The 19,819-nt window shown below is 38.1% G+C and overlaps 3 protein-coding genes and 1 non-coding gene across 5 annotated transcripts; 3 read left to right on the top strand and 1 right to left on the bottom strand.

Moving 5' to 3' along the window:
* Nucleotides 1-132: 132 nt before the first annotated feature.
* On the bottom strand, nt 133-2,143 carry ndufa1 (NADH:ubiquinone oxidoreductase subunit A1). The gene is made up of 3 exons (XM_003229494.3): nt 1,961-2,143; nt 819-908; nt 133-331 (listed from the first exon to the last, which is right to left on the bottom strand). Exons 1-3 carry the CDS (start codon nt 2,060-2,062, stop codon nt 311-313), a joined length of 213 nt encoding a protein of 70 aa, XP_003229542.1. The 5' UTR covers nt 2,063-2,143; the 3' UTR covers nt 133-310.
* A 214-nt stretch (nt 2,144-2,357) lies between these two features.
* Nucleotides 2,358-12,292, top strand: upf3b (UPF3B regulator of nonsense mediated mRNA decay). 2 transcript variants are annotated; one of them, XM_008123602.3, is made up of 10 exons: nt 2,358-2,594; nt 3,881-3,987; nt 4,141-4,247; nt 5,522-5,620; nt 5,861-5,971; nt 6,859-6,902; nt 7,227-7,415; nt 7,901-8,073; nt 9,356-9,653; nt 11,138-12,292. In XM_008123602.3, the coding sequence occupies exons 1-10, from the start codon at nt 2,460-2,462 to the stop codon at nt 11,282-11,284; spliced, it is 1,410 nt and encodes a 469-aa protein (XP_008121809.1). In that variant the 5' UTR covers nt 2,358-2,459; the 3' UTR covers nt 11,285-12,292. The 2 variants fall into 2 exon arrangements, with proteins under 2 accessions (XP_008121809.1, XP_008121808.1); XM_008123601.3 differs by having other exon boundaries at nt 2,359-2,594; nt 7,892-8,073.
* A 2,502-nt stretch (nt 12,293-14,794) lies between these two features.
* rpl39 (ribosomal protein L39) lies at nt 14,795-19,296 on the top strand. The gene is made up of 3 exons (XM_003229495.3): nt 14,795-14,938; nt 16,963-17,066; nt 19,095-19,296. The coding sequence occupies exons 1-3, from the start codon at nt 14,936-14,938 to the stop codon at nt 19,141-19,143; spliced, it is 156 nt and encodes a 51-aa protein (XP_003229543.1). The 5' UTR covers nt 14,795-14,935; the 3' UTR covers nt 19,144-19,296.
* LOC134294135 (small nucleolar RNA SNORA69) lies at nt 17,179-17,314 on the top strand. Its single transcript, XR_010001106.1, has one exon. It is a non-coding gene; the product is annotated as a small nucleolar RNA SNORA69 (small nucleolar RNA).
* Nucleotides 19,297-19,819: the final 523 nt, after the last annotated feature.

The following is a 19,819-nucleotide window of genomic DNA, read 5'->3' as shown; positions in this document are numbered from 1 at the left end:
TGTTTCCATACTATGCATTCATTTGCATTTGAATGTCAGCGCTGCAACTTGGAAAACAACCAAAAGCATGGTTACATTTTTTAGGTAATGTCCCATGAGTTATGGACACCACAGACAGAGACAAGTACTCTCTTTTATTATTATTATTATTATTATTATTATTTATTAATATTTATTATGATACATTTCAATGTTGATCATTAGCAGCCTCCCTTTATCTTCCATTCCTCAAGTGCATGGTTGATATACTTCAGTAACATCCATGTTTATCAGGCTGATTTGATCAATAATAGTCCAAGATCCATAGTTTTTAATCAATATTCTCCAAGCCCTGAAAAATAAAAAAAATATGACAAAATATGCCAGTCTGTTACAACATTCATAACGCTGCTACTCTCAAGTGAAATTATACAACCAGGTTTAGCAACTGAAATCTTCCAAGATATTACGTTCCTTAATCTCACTCCTAGAGTAACATTCTGATTTTACAATCAAACAGCAAGGCATTCTATAACACTATGCAATGCAATTTTTGTTCCTGGGTTATAAATGTCATTTCCTAATTGGTTCTATCATAAAAACATGGGAAAAGTATATTAAAGTGCAGAAAAAGTTGTCTTTGCAGAAGGGACGTCCTGCAGCACGTTTCGCTCTAGTTTTTCAATGAATCTCATAGAGTCCCAAACAAACATAATTGGCAACACAACTCCTTTCAAAGTAAAGACTGTACAATTAAACAGGAAATAGCCATTTCAAATCAGGAACTCCTCTCTGTGACCAAGGCAAACATGTGGCATTTTAATCTTTTCATTACTTACCTTGGACTCGAAGTAGCGGTCAGTTCCAGAAACCCGCCTGTCTCTTTCCATCAGGTGCCACTGGTAGGTGGTCCGGGCAATGCGCTTCTCCTGGGCCACAGAAATGAGTAGGGAAAACGTGTCAAGGGATAACACATACAGTAGAGTCTCACTTATCCAAGACTCGCTTATCCAAGCTTCTGGATTATCCAAGCCATTTTTGTAGTCAATGTTTTCTATATATCGTGATATTTGGGTGCTAAATTCGTAAATACAGTAATTACTACATAATATTACTGTGCATGCAACTACTTTTTCTGTCAAATTTGTTGTATAACACGATGTTTTGGTGCTTAATTTGTATAATTATTACCTAATTTGATGTTTAATCGGCTTTTCCTGAATCCCTTCTTATTATCCAACATATTCACTTATCCAACGTTCTGCCGGGGTGTTTATGTTGGATAAGTGAGACTGTACTGTATATTTATAATCCTTTATTATCTGCTTAGAACTGGATTATATGAGGCCCCTTCTACACAGCTGGATAAAATGCACACTGAAGTAGATTATATGGCAGTGCGGAGTCAAGATAATCCAGTTCAAAGCAGATAATATAAGATTATAAACGGGTTATATAGCTGTGTGGAAGGGCCTTGAGTCTACACTGCCATATAATCCAGTTAAAATCTGATAATCCGAATTTTATAGGCAGTGTGGAAGAGGCCTAAGGGAGGTCTAACTCTGCCTGTCCCCAGGGCTGAGTGGGTTGCTAGGAGACCAAGTGGGCAGAGCTTAGCCTTCTAACTGGCAGCAATTGGATAAAAACAATTATTTATCTCCCTGTAATTAGGACTTTATATTTCTTTTCTTTTTGTTGTATGAACGTAGAGGCATGGATGAGGGGTTGTGCTGCCAAGTTTAGTGTTTCTGGGATGTGTAGTTTTGTTGTTTTGTCCTAGGCCGAAATTTCATTACCCTTTTATATATATATAGATGTGTTAGTATCCTATTATTATTATTATTATTATGTATTTATTTCTATCCCTGATTATGACTACCACTAGGATTATGCTGATGCCCTGGGCCTACCTCCCTCCCTCAACCCAACCGCCCCAGAATTGCCTCAGGGTTGCCGGGGCGACCCAGGGAGCCGGGCTGACCTTGTTTCCGTTGGTGTACTTCTGGATGATCATGGTGGAGATGCCCGGGATGTTGAGGCAGACGTACATCACGCCCAGGCTCGGAAGGATCTCGTACCACATCTCGCCTTCTCCTTCCCTCAGCCAAGGGCAGCACTGCGCAGGCGCCAACTTCCAACCGTTGCGGCCTAGACAAGTCTCGCGAGAGGAGCGGGCAGGAGGCGGAAGGAGGACCTTGTTTACTTACGCAAACTTCCTCTCCGCCCTCTCTTTCCCCGTCGTGGCGTCACTTCCGCAGCTGTTGCTATGGGGATGAAAAGCCGGACTCGTTGTGACTTTCCCACCCGCTGTGACGTCACTTCCGCTGCTGTTGCTATAGCGATCGAAAAACCGCGGAGACCGAGAGAGGGGCCTACGTCACTTCCGTAGGTGTTGCTATGGGGATGAGGGAGCAGGCTCTCGCGAGAGGAAGGCGGGCGGCGCGGCCTTGTTGTTGTTGGGCCTGGCTGCTGCGTCGAGGATGAAGGAAGGCAAGGAGAACGCGAGGCCCAAGGAGAAGCGGATGGCGGTGGGCGGCGGCGCGGACGCCAAGGCCGGAGGAGAGCCCGACAGGCCCGGAGACAGGCCCCGCGACAAGAAGGAGCTCCTCAGCAAGGTCAGGGCGCAGCGGGGAGATGGGGAAGAGGAGAGGCGTGTAAGCAGAGGCGGGCTGGCCATCTGTCAGGGGTGCTTTGAATGTGATTTATTTATTTACTACATTTATATCCCGCTCTTCTCACCCCGGAGGGGACTCAGAGCGGCTTACAAATCAAATGTACATACAATATATTATGAGCATAGCACAATATAAGCATTACATTACTACAGTAGAGTCTCACTTATCCAAGACTCGCTTATCCAAGGTTCTGGATTATCCAATGCACTTTTGTACTCAATGTTGTCAATACATACGTATATGCATATAATGTTAATTATATATTATACTAGCTGTGCCCGGCCACGCGTTGCTGTGGCGTTGTCTGGTGGTGGTGAGAAATTGTTGAGGTAGTGCTGGTATTAAATGTCTGTTGTATGGTTATCTTTATGTTTAGTATGCACACTGAAGTGGATTATATGGCAGTGTGGAGTCAAGATAATCCAGTTCAAAGCAGATAATATAAGATTCTAAATGGGTTATATAGCTGTGTGGAAGGGCCTTGAGTCTAGACAGCCATATAATCCAGTTAAAATCAGATAATCTGTGAAAGAGGCCTAACTGTGCCTGTCCCCTGGGCTGAGGAGGTTGCTAGGAGACCAAGTGGGCGGAGCTTAGCCTTCAAACTGGCAGCAATTGGATAAAAACTATTATTCCTCTTCCTGTAATTAGGACTTTATTTTTCTTTTTTTTGTTGTTGTATCAACCTAGAGCCATGAATGATGGGTTGTGTTGTCAAATTTCGAGGTTGGGGGGCCTGTAGTTTTGTTGTTTTGTCCGCTGCCCTGATGCCATCACTCTTATATATATATAGATAATATTACATGTAATATTACTAATAATATTGCAATATACAGTAGAGTCTCATATATCCAACATTCTGGATTATCCAACGCATTTTTTTACTCAATGTTTTCAATACATTGTGATCTTTTGGTGCTAAATTCGTAAATACAGTAATTACAACATAACATTACTGCGTATTGAACTACTTTTTCTGTCCATAACATGATGTTTTGGTGCTTAATTTGCAAAATCATAACCTAATTTGATGTTTAATAGGCCTCTTCCAACTCTACTATTCTATGATTCTAGGCGTTTCTTTAATCCCTCTTTATTATCCAAGATATTCGCTTATCCAAGGTTCTGCCGGCCCGTTTAGCTTGGATAAGTGAGACTCTACTGTATTTGCAACAATGTATTTGACAGGTGCAGATGTTTGTAAAAATGGACACTTCCTCTTGCAGGTGGTGATTCGACGCCTCCCTCCCAGCTTAACTAAGGAGCAGCTTGAAGAACATCTCCAGCCTTTGCCAGAACACGACTATTTTGAGTTCTTTGCTAACGACACCAGGTGAGAGGACCTTTCAACCTTTAGTTGTATTGCATGTAACGGTGGCATGTCATTTATGTCTTTCAGTTTTACACCCGTCTTGTGTTTTTGTATATTTACAGTCATCACTCAGCGACGTTTCCTTATACATTGCCATTTTCTGTCCTTCTGCAGTTTGTACCCTCACATGTTTTCCAGAGCATACATCAACTTTAAAAACCAAGAAGACATAGTTCTGTTCAGGGATCGCTTTGATGGTTATGTTTTTGTTGATCACAAAGGCAAGTATGCCTGAAACTTGGCTATGTATATCATATCTCTGTTTTGTCCAAATATATATTGGCGTAAATTTGTAAAAATAATTCAGCTGACTCAGAAACCGGGTAGAATTACCTGCATGGTCTGTGCCGAGCCAGTGCCATCCAAAATTTATTTTGAAAATTCCGATTATTGCTCATCCAGGATCGCATGCAAAGGGCTTTGGGTGGGGAGGAAACGCTGCCAGCTTCTCCTCAAAGGATCCATACAGATGTGTGGTCCATCGTGTGGTATAGCAACATCTGGTTTTAGGAAATTAATAAGGCAGAGTGGGAATGACTTCTGCCCCATACAATGAACATCAAGCCTTGCTTGAAACAGCTGCTTCTTAAGCAATCAATGCTTTGACCATCAACTGCTGAAGAAGGATCATGTTGCTTATGTTATTTTGCTTCTTTGCCATTTTTCATGTAGCCAAATTTGCTTTCTGCAGCCATTTATCTCAGGATTAGTCTCTTTTTTGTTCAAAAATAATATAATAAGCAAAACCCTAAGAGTAGAGATGCAACGGCTTGGGGAAAAATGGAAAAATTGAGGGGAAAAAACCATTTCCCCCCAGAAAAAATGAGGAAAAAGGTGTGTAGAAAAAAAAGTCTTAGAAATCCTTCACTAAGGTCTTCATGTTATATAGCTTGAATACCATGCCTTTGATATATGATTTATCATTGGGAAAGAACATATTCTACACACTTTTAGTTTTTCCAGGGGAAAAAATGGCTTTGCGGAAAAAAAACCCAGTTTTTCCCCAATTTTTCTGGGTTTTTTTCCCAGACCTTCCCATCTCTACCCAAGGGAGATGTTGACCAAAGCAGTAGCTTCAACTTAATATAAAATCCTCCTTAAAAGCATCACTGCTCCTAAAGCATTGCAATACAGTCTTGCGATTTAAAATTAGTTCACTTAGTATAATTCTTGCTCACATGAGGAGAAGACCTCGGTATACACTTGGGTGGCTCATTATAATACTGTACTGAAAGGCTTTGAGTGTAAGCCACTTTGAGTCTCCTTGTTGGAGAGACTCAAATAATAATAATAGTATGTGAGCCAGACAGTCTTGGCTACTGGTTCCAGTATTTCCTGCAATCGTCCAAGCTTTTTTTGCGGGATTTCTCCCCAGCTGCTAGTTTGGGAGGCCTGGGCAGAAAAGCAGGACTTCCGTTTTGTGTGGAAACTTAATCTCTAAAACCACTAACACAGCTTTTTGTTGTGTTATAACAAATACTTATCACCCATCCAGGTCTGGAATATCCTGCCATAGTGGAATTTGCACCATTTCAAAAGGCTGCCAAAAAAAAGAGTAAGAAAAAGGACGCCAAAGCCGGGACCATTGACGATGGTTAGTAGGGGTGGTTGCTTGTTACCTAACGAAACTAATTTCAACATACAAATTAAGAGGATTGGATGGAATACAGGTGGCTTTACTTCAAAATGAATAATGATAATATGGTGGTGATATTATCATTACTTATTTTACTATTTATTTAACATGGCTTTGATTGGGTTTTACTATGAGCTTTTTTGTTTGTATCAGTGTGGTCACATCTTTTATATCTTCTTTTCATTGGTTCTTTGTTAGATCCAGAGTACAAGAAGTTCTTAGAAAGCTACAGTGCCGACGATGAGAAATTAACATCCACCCCTGAGACGTTACTAGAAGAAATAGAGGCAAAAAACAAAGAATTAATAGGTATAGCAGTCATTGTTGCAGTTCTTATATGTTTATGTCTATTGAGAACATATAATCCACTGTTGATTTATATGAAATATCTTTTTGTCTTACTATTTCATGCTTTCTGAATGCTGGTTAATACTTGTAAGGTGTTGAGAATTTATTCTATTCTGGTTGTGGGACCAGGCCTTCAATCAATAACAGCAGCATCAATTATTACCATCCTAGAATTCAATGACAGACCAGTTATCAGACTCGAAATGTGCCAATTGTGTATTTATATGTATATTTTTATCAATGTTTAATATATTCAATTTTAATTGATTGAATTGTCTGTAATATTTTTATATTGTGTTTTATTGTAAGCCGCCCTGAGTCCCCTATGGGTGAGAAGGGCGGAATATAAGTATTGTAATAAATAAATAAATAAATAAATAAAAGTTGTTCTGTTTGTATCTAAACTCTATCTTGTTTAATGTGAAACCAAGCAGCTCTTTTGCCCATAGAAATGAAGGGAAAAGAGAGCATAGCTGACAATCAGTCCGCTTATCTGAAAGCTGATACAGGAAATGTTTGTATTAACCTATCCCCAAGTGTCGTAATAGATTGTTTCTAATCGGTACATATTTTTATTATTCAAATAAGTTCACAGATGCTTTTAACTTACTATTATTTCCGGTAATGGTTCTAATAGTTTCACACACATCCTTTTACTTGGGTGAATTCACTGAGAATCCCAAATGAATGGATTCTAAAACGTAGATGGAAGAGTTCTTGACAGTAGTGGTCAAAGGCTTTTAAATCTGATTAAATAAACAGGACATATGTGAACATTATTTTTTGTTTCTTGTGCAAGAGACATGAATGGTTATCTCATTGTAATAAACACTGTTTTCCTTCTCTAGCCAAAAAGACAACTCCTCTGCTGAACTTCTTGAAGAATAAACAGGTAACTGAAATTCTTTTCAGTGTTGTCTGTGTTTCAGCATATGCATTTGTGGCGTCCAGCATTACCTTTTCCATAACCATATAGAGAAGATACAATGCCGGGCTTTTTAATGTTATTCCACCCCATATAGGTGTCTTCACTTTTTTCTTGGGAGAGAGTAATGAATATAAATGCACATTTGTTTGGGAATAAAGCCATGTATCTGTGTGCCAGTGCCTTTTCTCAATTAATCCACTATAGGCACTTAATTACAACCAAGGGTATACAATAGGAAGTCTCTTGGTGGAGTCCCTTCTTTAAGTTGTCCTTCTTACTTTGAAACAGAGGATTAGAGAAGAAAAACGAGAGGAGAGGAGGAGGAGAGAAATAGAGAGGAAACGACAAAGGGAAGAAGAACGAAGGAAATGGAAGGAAGAGGAGAGGAGGAAAAGGAAAGAAGCGGAAAAAACCAAAAAAGTGGAGAGGTGTCCAGAGAAAGAAAGGGACAGATCCAAGGACGAGCCGAAAATTAAGGTATCGCTTCGTTCCCGTAGGATACATGGGGCACATATCTTGCTCTCTCATAACATTCTTAGAAATACTATTAGACAAATCGTGCAGGGGTTTGGAGGATGGATTTAATTGTAAGATGAGGAGAGAAATGAAAGTAAAAGTAGTGGAACACAAACCTCTTGATGTATAGCTTGAAAAACTACCAGTATTTGCATCTACACTGTAGAATAAATGTGGTTTGACACAATTTTGGCTGCCATGGCTCAATGCTACAACTCCCAAAATTCCATAGCCTCTTGTTGAATATGCGTCTAGGCTGCTTGAAGTGAAATTTATGTCATTAATAATGAATTCCAAAAACAACTACATGCCAAATATCCCTGGTTTTGTCCTTTCTACCATTATTATCCCTTCCATTTTTAGGGGCAGAGCAACCTTCTAGCAGCTTAGCATTAGAACTAACTTAGTAAGGAAAACTAAATTTGTTCTCTTCTTAGCTACTTAAGAAGCCGGAAAAAGATGAAAGAGACTTTGACAAAAAGGAAAAGGCCAAGAGGCTGGAGAGAGAGAGCCTGCGAGAGGACAAGGCGGCCAGCCCAAGCGTTGGCAGCGTCCAGGCCAAGCGCACCGATGGCGAGGCCAAAGAGGAAAAGGCCAAGAAATTGGTGTTTTCTTCCCAGTACGTATCCTTGTTTCTCAGAACATATTGTTAATTGACTGCCTGATCTTAGAATGAATAGTGAATTCTGCTTGCCTATCGTTTTCTGAGTTGTGACTGTTCTGTGCATTATTATTATTACATTTATTATGTTTATTATTATTTATACCCTGCTTTATCTCTCCCTAAGGAGACTCAAAGTGGCTTACATTAAAAGTATTACCACACAATTTAAAATAGACAAATGTGATTGACAAAGGGGGCCAGGAAGACACCATTCCACCATGTCTCCTGTGTCAATATAACAATATAATAATATATAATACTCATATTATGCTATACTAATAATATAATATATTGTATATACATATAGATAATAATATTATAATGTAATACAATATAATAATAATACTCTATTATAATGGTATATTTATATTACATGTAATATTACTAATAATATTGCAATATAGTGGTATAGTACAATATAGTAATATATAATGCTTATATTGTGCTATGCTAATATAATATATTGTAATATTGATAATATTATAATGTAATACAATATAATAATAATAATAATACACTATTATAATTGTATATATTTATATTACATGTAATATTACTAATAATATTGCAATATAGTGGTATAGTACAATATAGTAATATATAATGCTTATATTGTGCTATGCTAATAATATGATATATTGTATATACATATAATAATAATAATAATATAATGTAATACAACATAATAATAATACACTATTATAATGGTATATTTATATTACATGTAATATTACTAATAATATTTTAGTATAGTGGTATAGTATAATATAGTAATATATAATGCTTATATTGTGCTATGCTAATAATATAATATGTTGTATGTACATATAACTTGTAATTCGCCCTGAGTCCCCTTTGGGGTGAGAAGGGTGGGATATAAATATCGCTAATAAATAAATAAACATTATTATTATTATTATTATTATTATTCCTTATGGTAGGAAACTGGGATTGGTTGCAGCAGTCAGCTGGATGCAATGTAGACTTACAAATAGTGGTTCATTGCTCTGCAATGTGCAGAGCTGGCTTTGGGAATTAAGACTTGTAAGACAACAGAGAGGCTTGTTTTTCAATTATTTGTGAGTTTTTAGAATTGATATTTGCATCTAGACAGGAATTTGTTTGAATCTTATATCAAGTGGCCCCAATCCTCCGTCATCAGGGCACTGTTAAATATCATTCCCTTTCGCTTCTCCGCATCTTCTTAAATTGCACCTCACAACGTTTTTGGACACAGGTTGGAGGACGACTATGGGAAAGACTACAGGGAGAGAGAATACGACCGGGACAGAGAGTACGAGCGGATCCAGCGAGATAAATTTCGGCGGCAAGACGACGAGCGGCGGAGGCAGAAAGACCGCTTTGAGAAAGAGAGGGTTTTCAGGAGAAAAGACGACGAGGTGAAAAAGGAGAGAGACTCCTTGCGAGAGAAAGGGAAAAGGGCCGAATTGTCCGACTACATGGGCAATGCAGAGAAGGCCTCCAAAGAGGACAAGAAGGAAGAGATGGCCAAGAGGGACCGCATTCGAAACAAGGTACCAGTTCTATCGTATGCTTATTTATTTATTGATATCCCGCTTTATACTTGAAACACTTTGCACAAATGGACAAGAAGAAGTGGAATAGGGATTTGGCTTTTTAAGTGCTTTTAATTTAATCTTTTAAACTATTTTTAAAAAATATGTTCAATGAAATTGGATTTTATCTTTTTGGTTTATGTTATTTTGTGTTTTTATACAGCATTGGATATTTTTCTTGCTATATGTTGATTAATTTAACACTAACTCTACCTTGACTGACGGTGCTGATAATAATCACCTTAACTTATTGGAATAGCTACATTTTTATATTCTATACAGGTTTTAACTGCTTAATGTGTTCCTTATGAGGCCTGACTGATTATATTCTCCTAAGGTTGTTTTTATTTGTTCATTTTAATCTATTTATTCTAACTCTTAATTTTGTTTGTTTTGCTTGCCTATTTTTGCTTAATTTGCTTATTTTGATGCTGCACATGGCATTGAATGTTTGCCATTTTCCTTCTGCAAGTTGCCCTGAGTTCCCTGGGGAGAGAGGGTGGGTTAGAAATAAATTATTATTATTATTATTATTATTATTATTAGATCAATGACCAGCATCTGTAATATATTTGTTCTGCTAGTTATTGTAATATTTGTTTTCGTTTGTCACTTGTATACAATAAAATAAAAGATGTGACTACAAAAATAAAAATTGATAGATTTATATTATTACTGCTGTATTAACTCTTGTTTTATTGCCTTATTGTCTTTTATTTTTTTATATTGTGCAATGTATTTATGCTGTTGTTTTTGTAAATTATGCTGATCGGGCTTTGCCCCGTGTGAGCCGCCCCGAGTCCTCGCGGGGAGATGGTGGCGGGGTATAAATAAAGTATTATTATTGTATGACACAGCAAACAAGATAAATATGCTGGATTTTGCTTCACAAAATCACAAGTCGAACACTTCCCAAGTGTCTAGGACTGTGTGATGTATTTTTGGATGATGCGCGCAAATCCCAGAAGGGTGGCCTTTTGCAGTTGGCAGATCATAATTTTGTCAATGTCTATTGTTTCCAAATGCCGGATGAGATCTTTCAGCACGGCACCCAGTGTGCCCATCACCACCGGGACCACCTGCACTGGTTTCTGCCAGAGTCTTTGAAGTTCAATCTTGAGGTCCTGATAGCGGCTGAGTTTTTCCTGTTGTTTTTCGTCAATGCGACTGTCACCTGGGATGGCAATATTAATGATCCAAACCTTTTTCTTTTCCACAACTGTGATGTCTGGTGTGTTGTGTTCCAGAATTTTGTCAGTCTATTATTATTATTATTATTATTATTATTATTATTATTATTATTATTATTATTATTATTAAAAAGAACCTGTGCAGGATGTGGTTGAGTTCTAACACCTATTGCCATGCGACCAGTACTCCAAATACTATATCTGAATGAAATATGGAAATTTACCACTCGATTTTCATTCTCGTCGTTTCAGGATCGGCCAGCTATGCAACTCTATCAGCCCGGAGCACGGAGCCGGAGCCGGCTGTCGGCGTACGACGAAAGCCCCGCGAAGTCCCCCGACCAAGGAGCCGAGAAGAAGCCCGAGTGCGAGGCCGGCAACGCGAAGGAGGCCGAGTGACATCCCCCGCCCGCACGCCCGCCTGCAAGCCAAAGAGCATGAACCATGCAGCCCAGAAGTGCCTTGGAAGAGAAGGAAGGAAGGAATACGGGGAGCCTTGACGGGTGCCATCTTTCCGGCTTCAGAGTCCCAATTCAGAGTCACACCCCAATGCTTGTCTTGTCTGTCGAATGGAGGAGTGGGGGGCAGCAAAAGGACAAGGTGAAGGAGACCCCCCCCCCCTTTTGTGAAAGGCTTTGAGTTCAGGAGGCTCAGGGTGGTATTTGCACTTAAAATACAGCCACTTTTGAGCCTCATTGGTTGGCAGTGCGTTGTATGCCGAGGGGAGGCGCAACAGTTTTGTTGAGTTGAGACAGTTTGCTATGCAAGTGTGGGGGACACCTGTGTTTTGTTTTTCCATTAAACATTGGTGAGGCTGGAATGAAATAGCTAAGCTTTAAGTTGGATATAAAGAGAGGGTGTTTCAAGCAACATCTCATGTAACATCCGGATATGACATTTATTTTCAAGGAAATCTCTATAGCCGATTGTTGTCCCTGCTTGTTTTTCTCTTATTCTTTTCCTAATGCTCTTCTTCTGTTGTGCATTGCATTCCTTGATGCATTAGAGCAGCCTTCCCAGCTCAGGCCCTCGGGTGTAGCAGACTCTAATGCCCACCCCCTTATCTTTGCATATAGGATAGAGCTACTGACCAGGATGATAGGCATTGTAGTCCAGAACATCTGAGGAAAGTGACAGCAGAACAGGCAGGAATGATGCAGCCTTCCCTTTCCTTTGTTATCGGACATTAAAACTCCCAGCAATCATTGGTGGGGATGCTGGGAGTTGTGTGGACAGCTGTATGATTCTTACCCTTGTGTTACTAGAACATCCAGAAAGAAGTATTGTGGCTCTTCCTGTTAATACAACAGCTATTTTGTACTAAATAAAACTTGAGATGCCATTTAAAAAGCTTATTTTGAAAGTTGTTGTTGGGTGAGAAAGAAAATAAATCCTGTTTTTTGTGTCGATCGTATCCGAGATCATGTGAAGAGGGGCTCCTCCTCCCCAAATGGACCAGCCACTCCATCATTTGGGCTCATTACTTAAGCACATTAATTAAACACTGAATACAGTTGCTTTGTAACTGTTGTACATTTAAAAAAAATCAGTATATTACGTGCATTTCAAAGCAAAGGCTGCCTTGCGCTACACTGACTTTCAGGACCTGAGACAGCTGCGTCTCCATATTAATACCATTTTATATAAACACCGAATACAAAATGACATATTACAAAGCTATCAGATTATTATTACAGTTATTTAATACACTACTTTTTCAAGTGTCAAGTATCCTCAGTTCATTCTAGCTTTTGTGAATCTATCCTTATTTATTTATTTACTATATAACACACACACACACACACACACATATATATATATATATATATATATAAATAATTGTATATACATATAATATTGATAATAATATAATGGAATACAATATTATACTACTAATAATACATAATAATATTAATTATATATTATATATTAAATGTAGTATTACTAATAATATTACCATACAATGATATAGTACAATATAGTAATTTAATGCTCATATTGTGCTATGCTAATAATATATTGTATGTTCATTTGATTTGTAAGCTGCTCTGAGTCTCCTTCGGGGTGAGAAGAGCGGGATATAAATATAGTAAATAAATAGATAAATAAATAAATATCTCTGCGATCGCATTCTTCCTTACGAACCTACCTGAGTCCCTTCAGGGAGATGGAGGTGGGATACAAAAATAAAGTTATTATTATTATAAAGTATAACTATTATTATTACGTATTCCTCAAAAAACCTGGAAGGACAAGCTTTGGAAACTTTCCCTGCTTGCTTTATGGGCTAATAAACAAACGTAAGCGTGCTGGGTATGATTATATAATAATAATAATAATAATAATTAAAAAACTTTATTTATACCCTGCCACTATCTCCCCACTATACTATATTATTATTATTTTTATCATCCTACTATATTATATTATTATTGTCATCAGTATTATATTATTATCATGATCAGTATTATAACATCATAATGTGTGTGTGTATGGTCATCAAAATGCCTGGAAAGACAAACTTTGGAAACTTTCCCTGCTTGCTTGATGGGCTAATAAACAAACCTAAGCGTGCTGGGTATTATATAATAATAATAATAATAATAATAATAATAATAATAATAATACTTTATTTATACCCTGCCACTATCTCCCCACTATACTATATTATATTATTATTGTCATCAGTATTATAATTTATTATTATCATGATCAGTATTATAACATTATAATGTGTGTGTGTATGGTCCTCAAAATGCCTGGAAAGACAAACTTTGGAAACTTCCCCTGCTTGCTTTATGGGCTAATAAACAAACCTAAGCATGCTGGGTACTATATAATAATAATAATAATAATAATAATAATAATAATAATAATAATAATAATAATAATAATAATAGCTTTATTTATACCCTGCCACCATCTCCCCACTATACTATATTATATTATTATTGTCATCAGTATTATAATATATTATTTTCATGATCAGTATTATAACATTATAATATGTGTGTGTATGGTCCTCAAAATGCCTGGAAAGACAAACTGGAAACTTTCCCTGCTTGCTTGATGGGCTAATAAACAAACCTAAGTGTGCTGGGTATTATTATTATTATATTATAATAATAATAAAACTTTATTTATACCCTGCCACTATCTTCCCACTATACTATATTATTATTATTATTATTATTATCATCCTACTATATTGTATTATTATTGTCATCAGTATTATATTATTATCATGATCAGTATTATAACATTATAATATGTGTGTGTATGGTCCTCAAAATGCCTGGAAAGACAAACTTTGGAAACTTTTCCTGCTTGCTTGATGGGCTAATAAACAAACCTAAGTGTGCTGGGTATTATTATTATTATTATAATATAATAATAAAATAATAATAATAAAAAATAAATAATAATTATAATATAATAATAAAACTTTATTTATACCCTGCCACCATCTCCCCACTATACTATATTATATTATTATTGTCATCAGTATTATAATTTATTATTATCATGATCAGTATTATAACATTATAATGTGTGTGTGTATGGTCCTCAAAATGCCAGGAAAGACAAACTTTGGAAACTTTCCCTGCTTGCTTGATGGGCTAATAAACAAACCTAAGTTTGCTGGGTATTATTATTATTATATTATAATAATAATAAAACTTTATTTATACCCTGCCACCATCTCCCCACTATACTATATTATTATCATCCTACTATATTATATTATTATTATTGTCATCAGTATTATAATTTATTATTATCATGATCAGTATTATAACATTATAATGTGTGTGTGTATGGTCCTCAAAATGCCTGGAAAGACAAACTTTCCCAGCTTGCTTTATGGTCTAATGAACCAGAGTGCTGTGGCGCTGCAGTGCCTGCTGGAGGTGCGAGGGGGCGCTGCACTCTCCCACTCGATAGCCTTCTGAGGGAGCGTCTAGCCTCGCCTCTTCCTGCCTCCGCTTCCTTCTGCCTCATCTCTTCCTTTTCCGTTCGGCCATTGGCGTTGGAGGCAGAGCGGCGGACATGGTGAGTTAATCCGTGGCCATCCTCCCCCGGGGTTGGGTCCCCGGAGCCCGCGATGAGGTTTCTGCCTTCGTGGGATTCTAACGAGAGGGCTTGGGGGGAATTATGGGGTGGGGGGTCCCCACGAGTGGGGAAAAGCCCCCCAATTAATACGTCCTGGCCTAATGCTAATCCTGGGAGTTGTGGATTCACAAGGCCTTGAGGTTTTTACTTCATCACAAGGCGGGTGCCTCACCAAACTACACATCCCGGGCTCCCACAGCATTATTATTTTAGAATATTATTATCAATATTATAGGTATGGACAACAATAATTAATAATAATAATCTATATACAGTAGAGTCTCACTTATCCAAGCTAAACGGGCCGGCAGAAGCTTGGATAAGCGAATATCTTGGATAACAAAGAGGGATTAAGGAAAAGCCTATTAAACATCAAATTAGGTTATGATTTTACAAATTAAGCACCAAAACATCACGTTATACAACAAATTTGACAGAAAAAGTAGTTCAATGCGCAGTAATGTTATGTTGTAATTACTGTATTTACAAATTTAGCACCAAAATATCACGATATATTGAAAACATTGACTACAAAAATGGCTTGGATAATCCAGAAGCTTGGATAAGCGAGGCTTGGATTAGTGAGACTCTACTGTATATATAAGGGTAATGAAATTTCGGCCTAGGACAAAACAACAAAACTACACATCCCAGAAACACTAAACTTGGCAGCACAACCCCTCATCCGTGCCTCACAAAAAGAAAAGAAAAATAAAGTCCTAATTAGAGGGAGAGGAATAATTGTTTTTATCCAATTGCTGCCAGTTAGAAGGCTAAGCTCTGCCCACTTGGTCTCCTAGCAACTCACTCAGCCCAGGGGACAGGCAGAGTTAGGCCTCACCTAGGCCTCTTCCACACTGCCTACAAAATACAGATTATCAGATTTTAACTGGATTATATGGCAGTGTAGACTCAAGGCCCTTCCACACAGCCTTACATTAAATCCATTATAAATGGATGTAATGTAAGGTAAAACCTTTACCCTTTACCTTAACTACCACCAATTCCTCAATACTTTATTTCCCATACCACCATACTTCGCCACAGCAACGCGTGGCCGGGCACAGCTAGTAGTATATATATATAGTATTATACTGCAATAAATGTGTCATATGTTATCATTAAAATTATTAGTATTATTATTATTATGCATAATATAACACACTACCAGTATAGTATACTATTAGAATTATATAATATATTGTATTATATTGTAAGTCGTAGCATACATAATTACTATATTGCAACATCTTATTACAACGGCTCCTTTCGTTCCTACTCCTTCCAATCATTTATGTTTTATATTATTAAACCAAGAGCATTTATTTATTTATTCTTAGCTATATTTATATCCCGCCCTTCTCACCCCGAAGGGGACTCACGGTGGCTTACAAGTCATATGTACATACAATATATTATATTATTCATATAGCATAATATAAGCATTATATATTACTATATTGTACTATAACACTGTATTGTAATATTACACGTAATATAAATATACCATTATAATAGTGTATTATTGTATTACATTATAATATTATTAACATTATATGCATAATCATTATATTAGCACAGCATAATATGATTATTATATATTATTATATTGTTATATGGACCCAGGAGACATGGTGGAATGATGTCTTCCTGCCCCCTTCTTCATTCTGGCTCAGAATAGCAGTTATTCCTGGGAGGGGGGCTCCCATTGAGCCAATGTCTTAAGAAAGACCTCTTTCTTGACATCCGTCACTCACTTTTCAGATAATAAGCACAGGAGGCCTTCTGTCCACAATAAAATGAAATAATTCACAAGGGGTTTAGTTTCAATTCCTGCTGCAGTCCACCACCAGCCAATATGGCCATAGACTTCCTAAAGTACTGTTTAACGAGTTGTTTCTCAATATTAAATTGGATTAATGCTAATGCTGGTTTCCAAACGCACGTCTTTCCTCTCGCTGCAGTCGTCCCACAAGACATTCAAGATCAAGCGCTTCCTGGCTAAGAAGCAGAAGCAGAATCGACCGATTCCCCAATGGATCCGGATGAAAACCGGCAATAAGATCAGGTAAAGGCATTGCTTTGCGTGGCAAAGGTTGGCAGTCATGCCAAGGCTGCTGCGTTAGGATATTACTGGCTTCATCCTCTAGTAAAGTCTCATGATTAAATTCTCAATTCCCAAAGCAGACTGCAATTGCAGTGCTTCCTTCCGTGGGAGCCCTGCCATGTCCCTGCTGAGAGCAAGCAGCACTGTTCCCTGGGATTCGATCTCGCCTCTTTCCTGGCGAAACCCGTCTCCTTTGAGCAGTGACAAGCTTTGTGAGGAACACTGAGAAATGTAAAAGCTGTGAAAAGTCTTGTTTTGTTTTGTTTTGTCTTGGAAGCACAGCTTGGATTCCCTTTCCACCCTAGTGAAAATGTATCCTTTCCAATTGCATCCCCTTTATTGTGGTGGAAAGATCATTGAAACTACTTCGAGAAAGCAGACTGTAAGGTTGTGTCGTAATTAAATAAAGGCTCAAACATTACAGTATTTGCGTAGCTGAGAACCCTATTATATACATCACATTTTAGTTTGCACCCCTTATATAATCCATGAATTTTCACCATTAGATAATACTTTCTGGAAGTGCCATTAAAACTTAATTCTGACTTCTATTGATTAAAAGTTAATCAGTGTGGTAATATTGAGTTAATGGTGCTGAGACAGCAGGAAGTGAGAGACTTTAAGAAGGGAAATCCACTCATTAGAAAATTAGTAGAAGATTGGGAGATGCACAGAAGTTATATAAACGCAACGATGGTTAGGTTGCTGTGAGTTTTTTGGGCTGTCTGGCCATGTTCTAGAAGCATTCTCACCTGACGTTTCGCCCACATCTGTGGCAGGCATCCTCAGAGGTTGTGAGGTCTGTTGGAAACTAGGTCAGTGACGTTTATGGCATAGTGTCCAGGGTGGGAGAAAGAACTGTTTGTCTGTTGGAGGCAAGTGAGAATGCTGCAATTAATCACCTTGATTAGCATTAAACTGTTAATGTTGTTTTTATCTTGTATTGCATTGTTTTTAAATCTCATTATTTAGTGGATCGTGTGTATTGTATGCTATGTTGTTGTCATATTCTTGTTGTAAGCTGCCCCGAGTCCCCGTGGAGAGATGGTGGTAGGGTATAAAGAAAGTTATTGTTTATTTATTTTATTATTAGCAACATTTATATCCCGCCCTTCTCACCCAAAAGGGGACTCAGGGTGGTTTCAGTAAAACACACGTATATAAAATACAATACAAATCAATTAAAATAGTTAATTAATTAATTGCAGCAACATTCATAAAATACAATACAGTGTAATTTTTTATTATTTATAATAGTCTTTTAGAGTTTATTGAAAAACCACAAAACAGCGAATCTGCGAAAAGTGAACCGTGAAGTAGTGAGGGAACACTGTACTAAATAGCAGATAGGCGTATTATTATTATTATTAATAATAATAATAATAATAATACGCCTTGCAGTTTCCAGGCTTGGCTGATTCCTGCCCGGGGGACTCCTTTGTTGGGAAGTGTTAGCTGGCCCTGATATAAACCTCCCTTGCTTAGTTTCCAGTATACCTCACAACCACTTAGGATGCCTGCCATAGATGTGGGCAAATCGTCAGGATATAATGCTTCTGGAACATGGCCAAACAGTCTGGAAAACTCACAGCAACCCAGTGATGCTGGCCATGAAAGCCTTTGACAACACAGTAACAATAGTTGTCTGAAAGAACTACTTTTGTTAAAATAGTACACCAAACATTCCTTGCAAGCCTACCCATCAGAAGAGGCTGGGGGAGAAGAGCAGTATATAAATTAAATAAATAAATAAAATAATAAATAAAATATTTTTTGGAAACGTAAAATACTTGGTAGAAATATGCTGAAGGGAGGGAGGGCCGAATGGTGTGGGAAAGCCACCCTTGCTCAACTCACAGATGGGAATCCCTTTGTAAAGGACGTGCGCCGCGCATGAATTCCAAACGGGATTCCTCTTGGCTTGGTTGGGGCCAGTTTTCAGGTCTGCCGGGCCGTGCCTTGCGTACTAATGCGCCCCTTTTGTTCCAGGTACAACTCCAAACGCAGGCACTGGAGGAGGACCAAGCTGGGCCTGTGAGGAGCCCCCAAGCCCCAGGAATGGCCCCTTCCGACCAATCTGCCGCCACTCTTGTTTTTCAGGACTGAACGCCGTCAACATATTGTGCAGTTTTCCTTTCTCTCCTGAATTTTTTTATTTTTTCCCCCAAGAATTAAAACCGAATAATGGGGACCTTTGTGTTTGGCGTTTTCTGTCCTTCGGTTCCCAAGCCCATCCATACCCCCGTGAAGAAAAGAGGCTCATTAATAAACATGAGATGAAGCGCACTCTCATGTGCAAATGAGCGGCTTCTGCTTGGGTTTCCTGCTTACGCGGCTGAGCAGAGAGGGTTGGCAGCCAGACAAAGGCTGCGAATTCGACACCGATTCCCTGCAAAGCTGGGGCTCCCATCTGCTTTTGTGGGCGAATGGCTTGGAATGAGCTGGGAAAGCACAGGTAGAGAGGAAAAGTCTGCAGAGGTGAGGGTGAAGTAAGGGAGAAATAAGGAGCAATAAGAAATAAAGTAACACAATGGTGAAAAAGGGAGATAGCTTTGCTGTGCATTTGTGTATGATCACATTGTGAAAGGAGGAAGTGTGGTTTCGCTTCCCTTTAAAAATGATGCAGAGTAAATAACAGTATGCAACATGATTTTTGTTCCTGGGTTGCAAACTCGGCTACTAATAGAAAATATATTTGTTATGCAATGCTTTTG

Source organism: Anolis carolinensis, unplaced genomic scaffold (assembly GCF_035594765.1).
Source record: "Anolis carolinensis isolate JA03-04 unplaced genomic scaffold, rAnoCar3.1.pri scaffold_12, whole genome shotgun sequence".
Taxonomy (NCBI): domain Eukaryota; kingdom Metazoa; phylum Chordata; class Lepidosauria; order Squamata; family Dactyloidae; genus Anolis; species Anolis carolinensis.
This window is presented reverse-complemented; position numbering and strand designations above follow the sequence as displayed.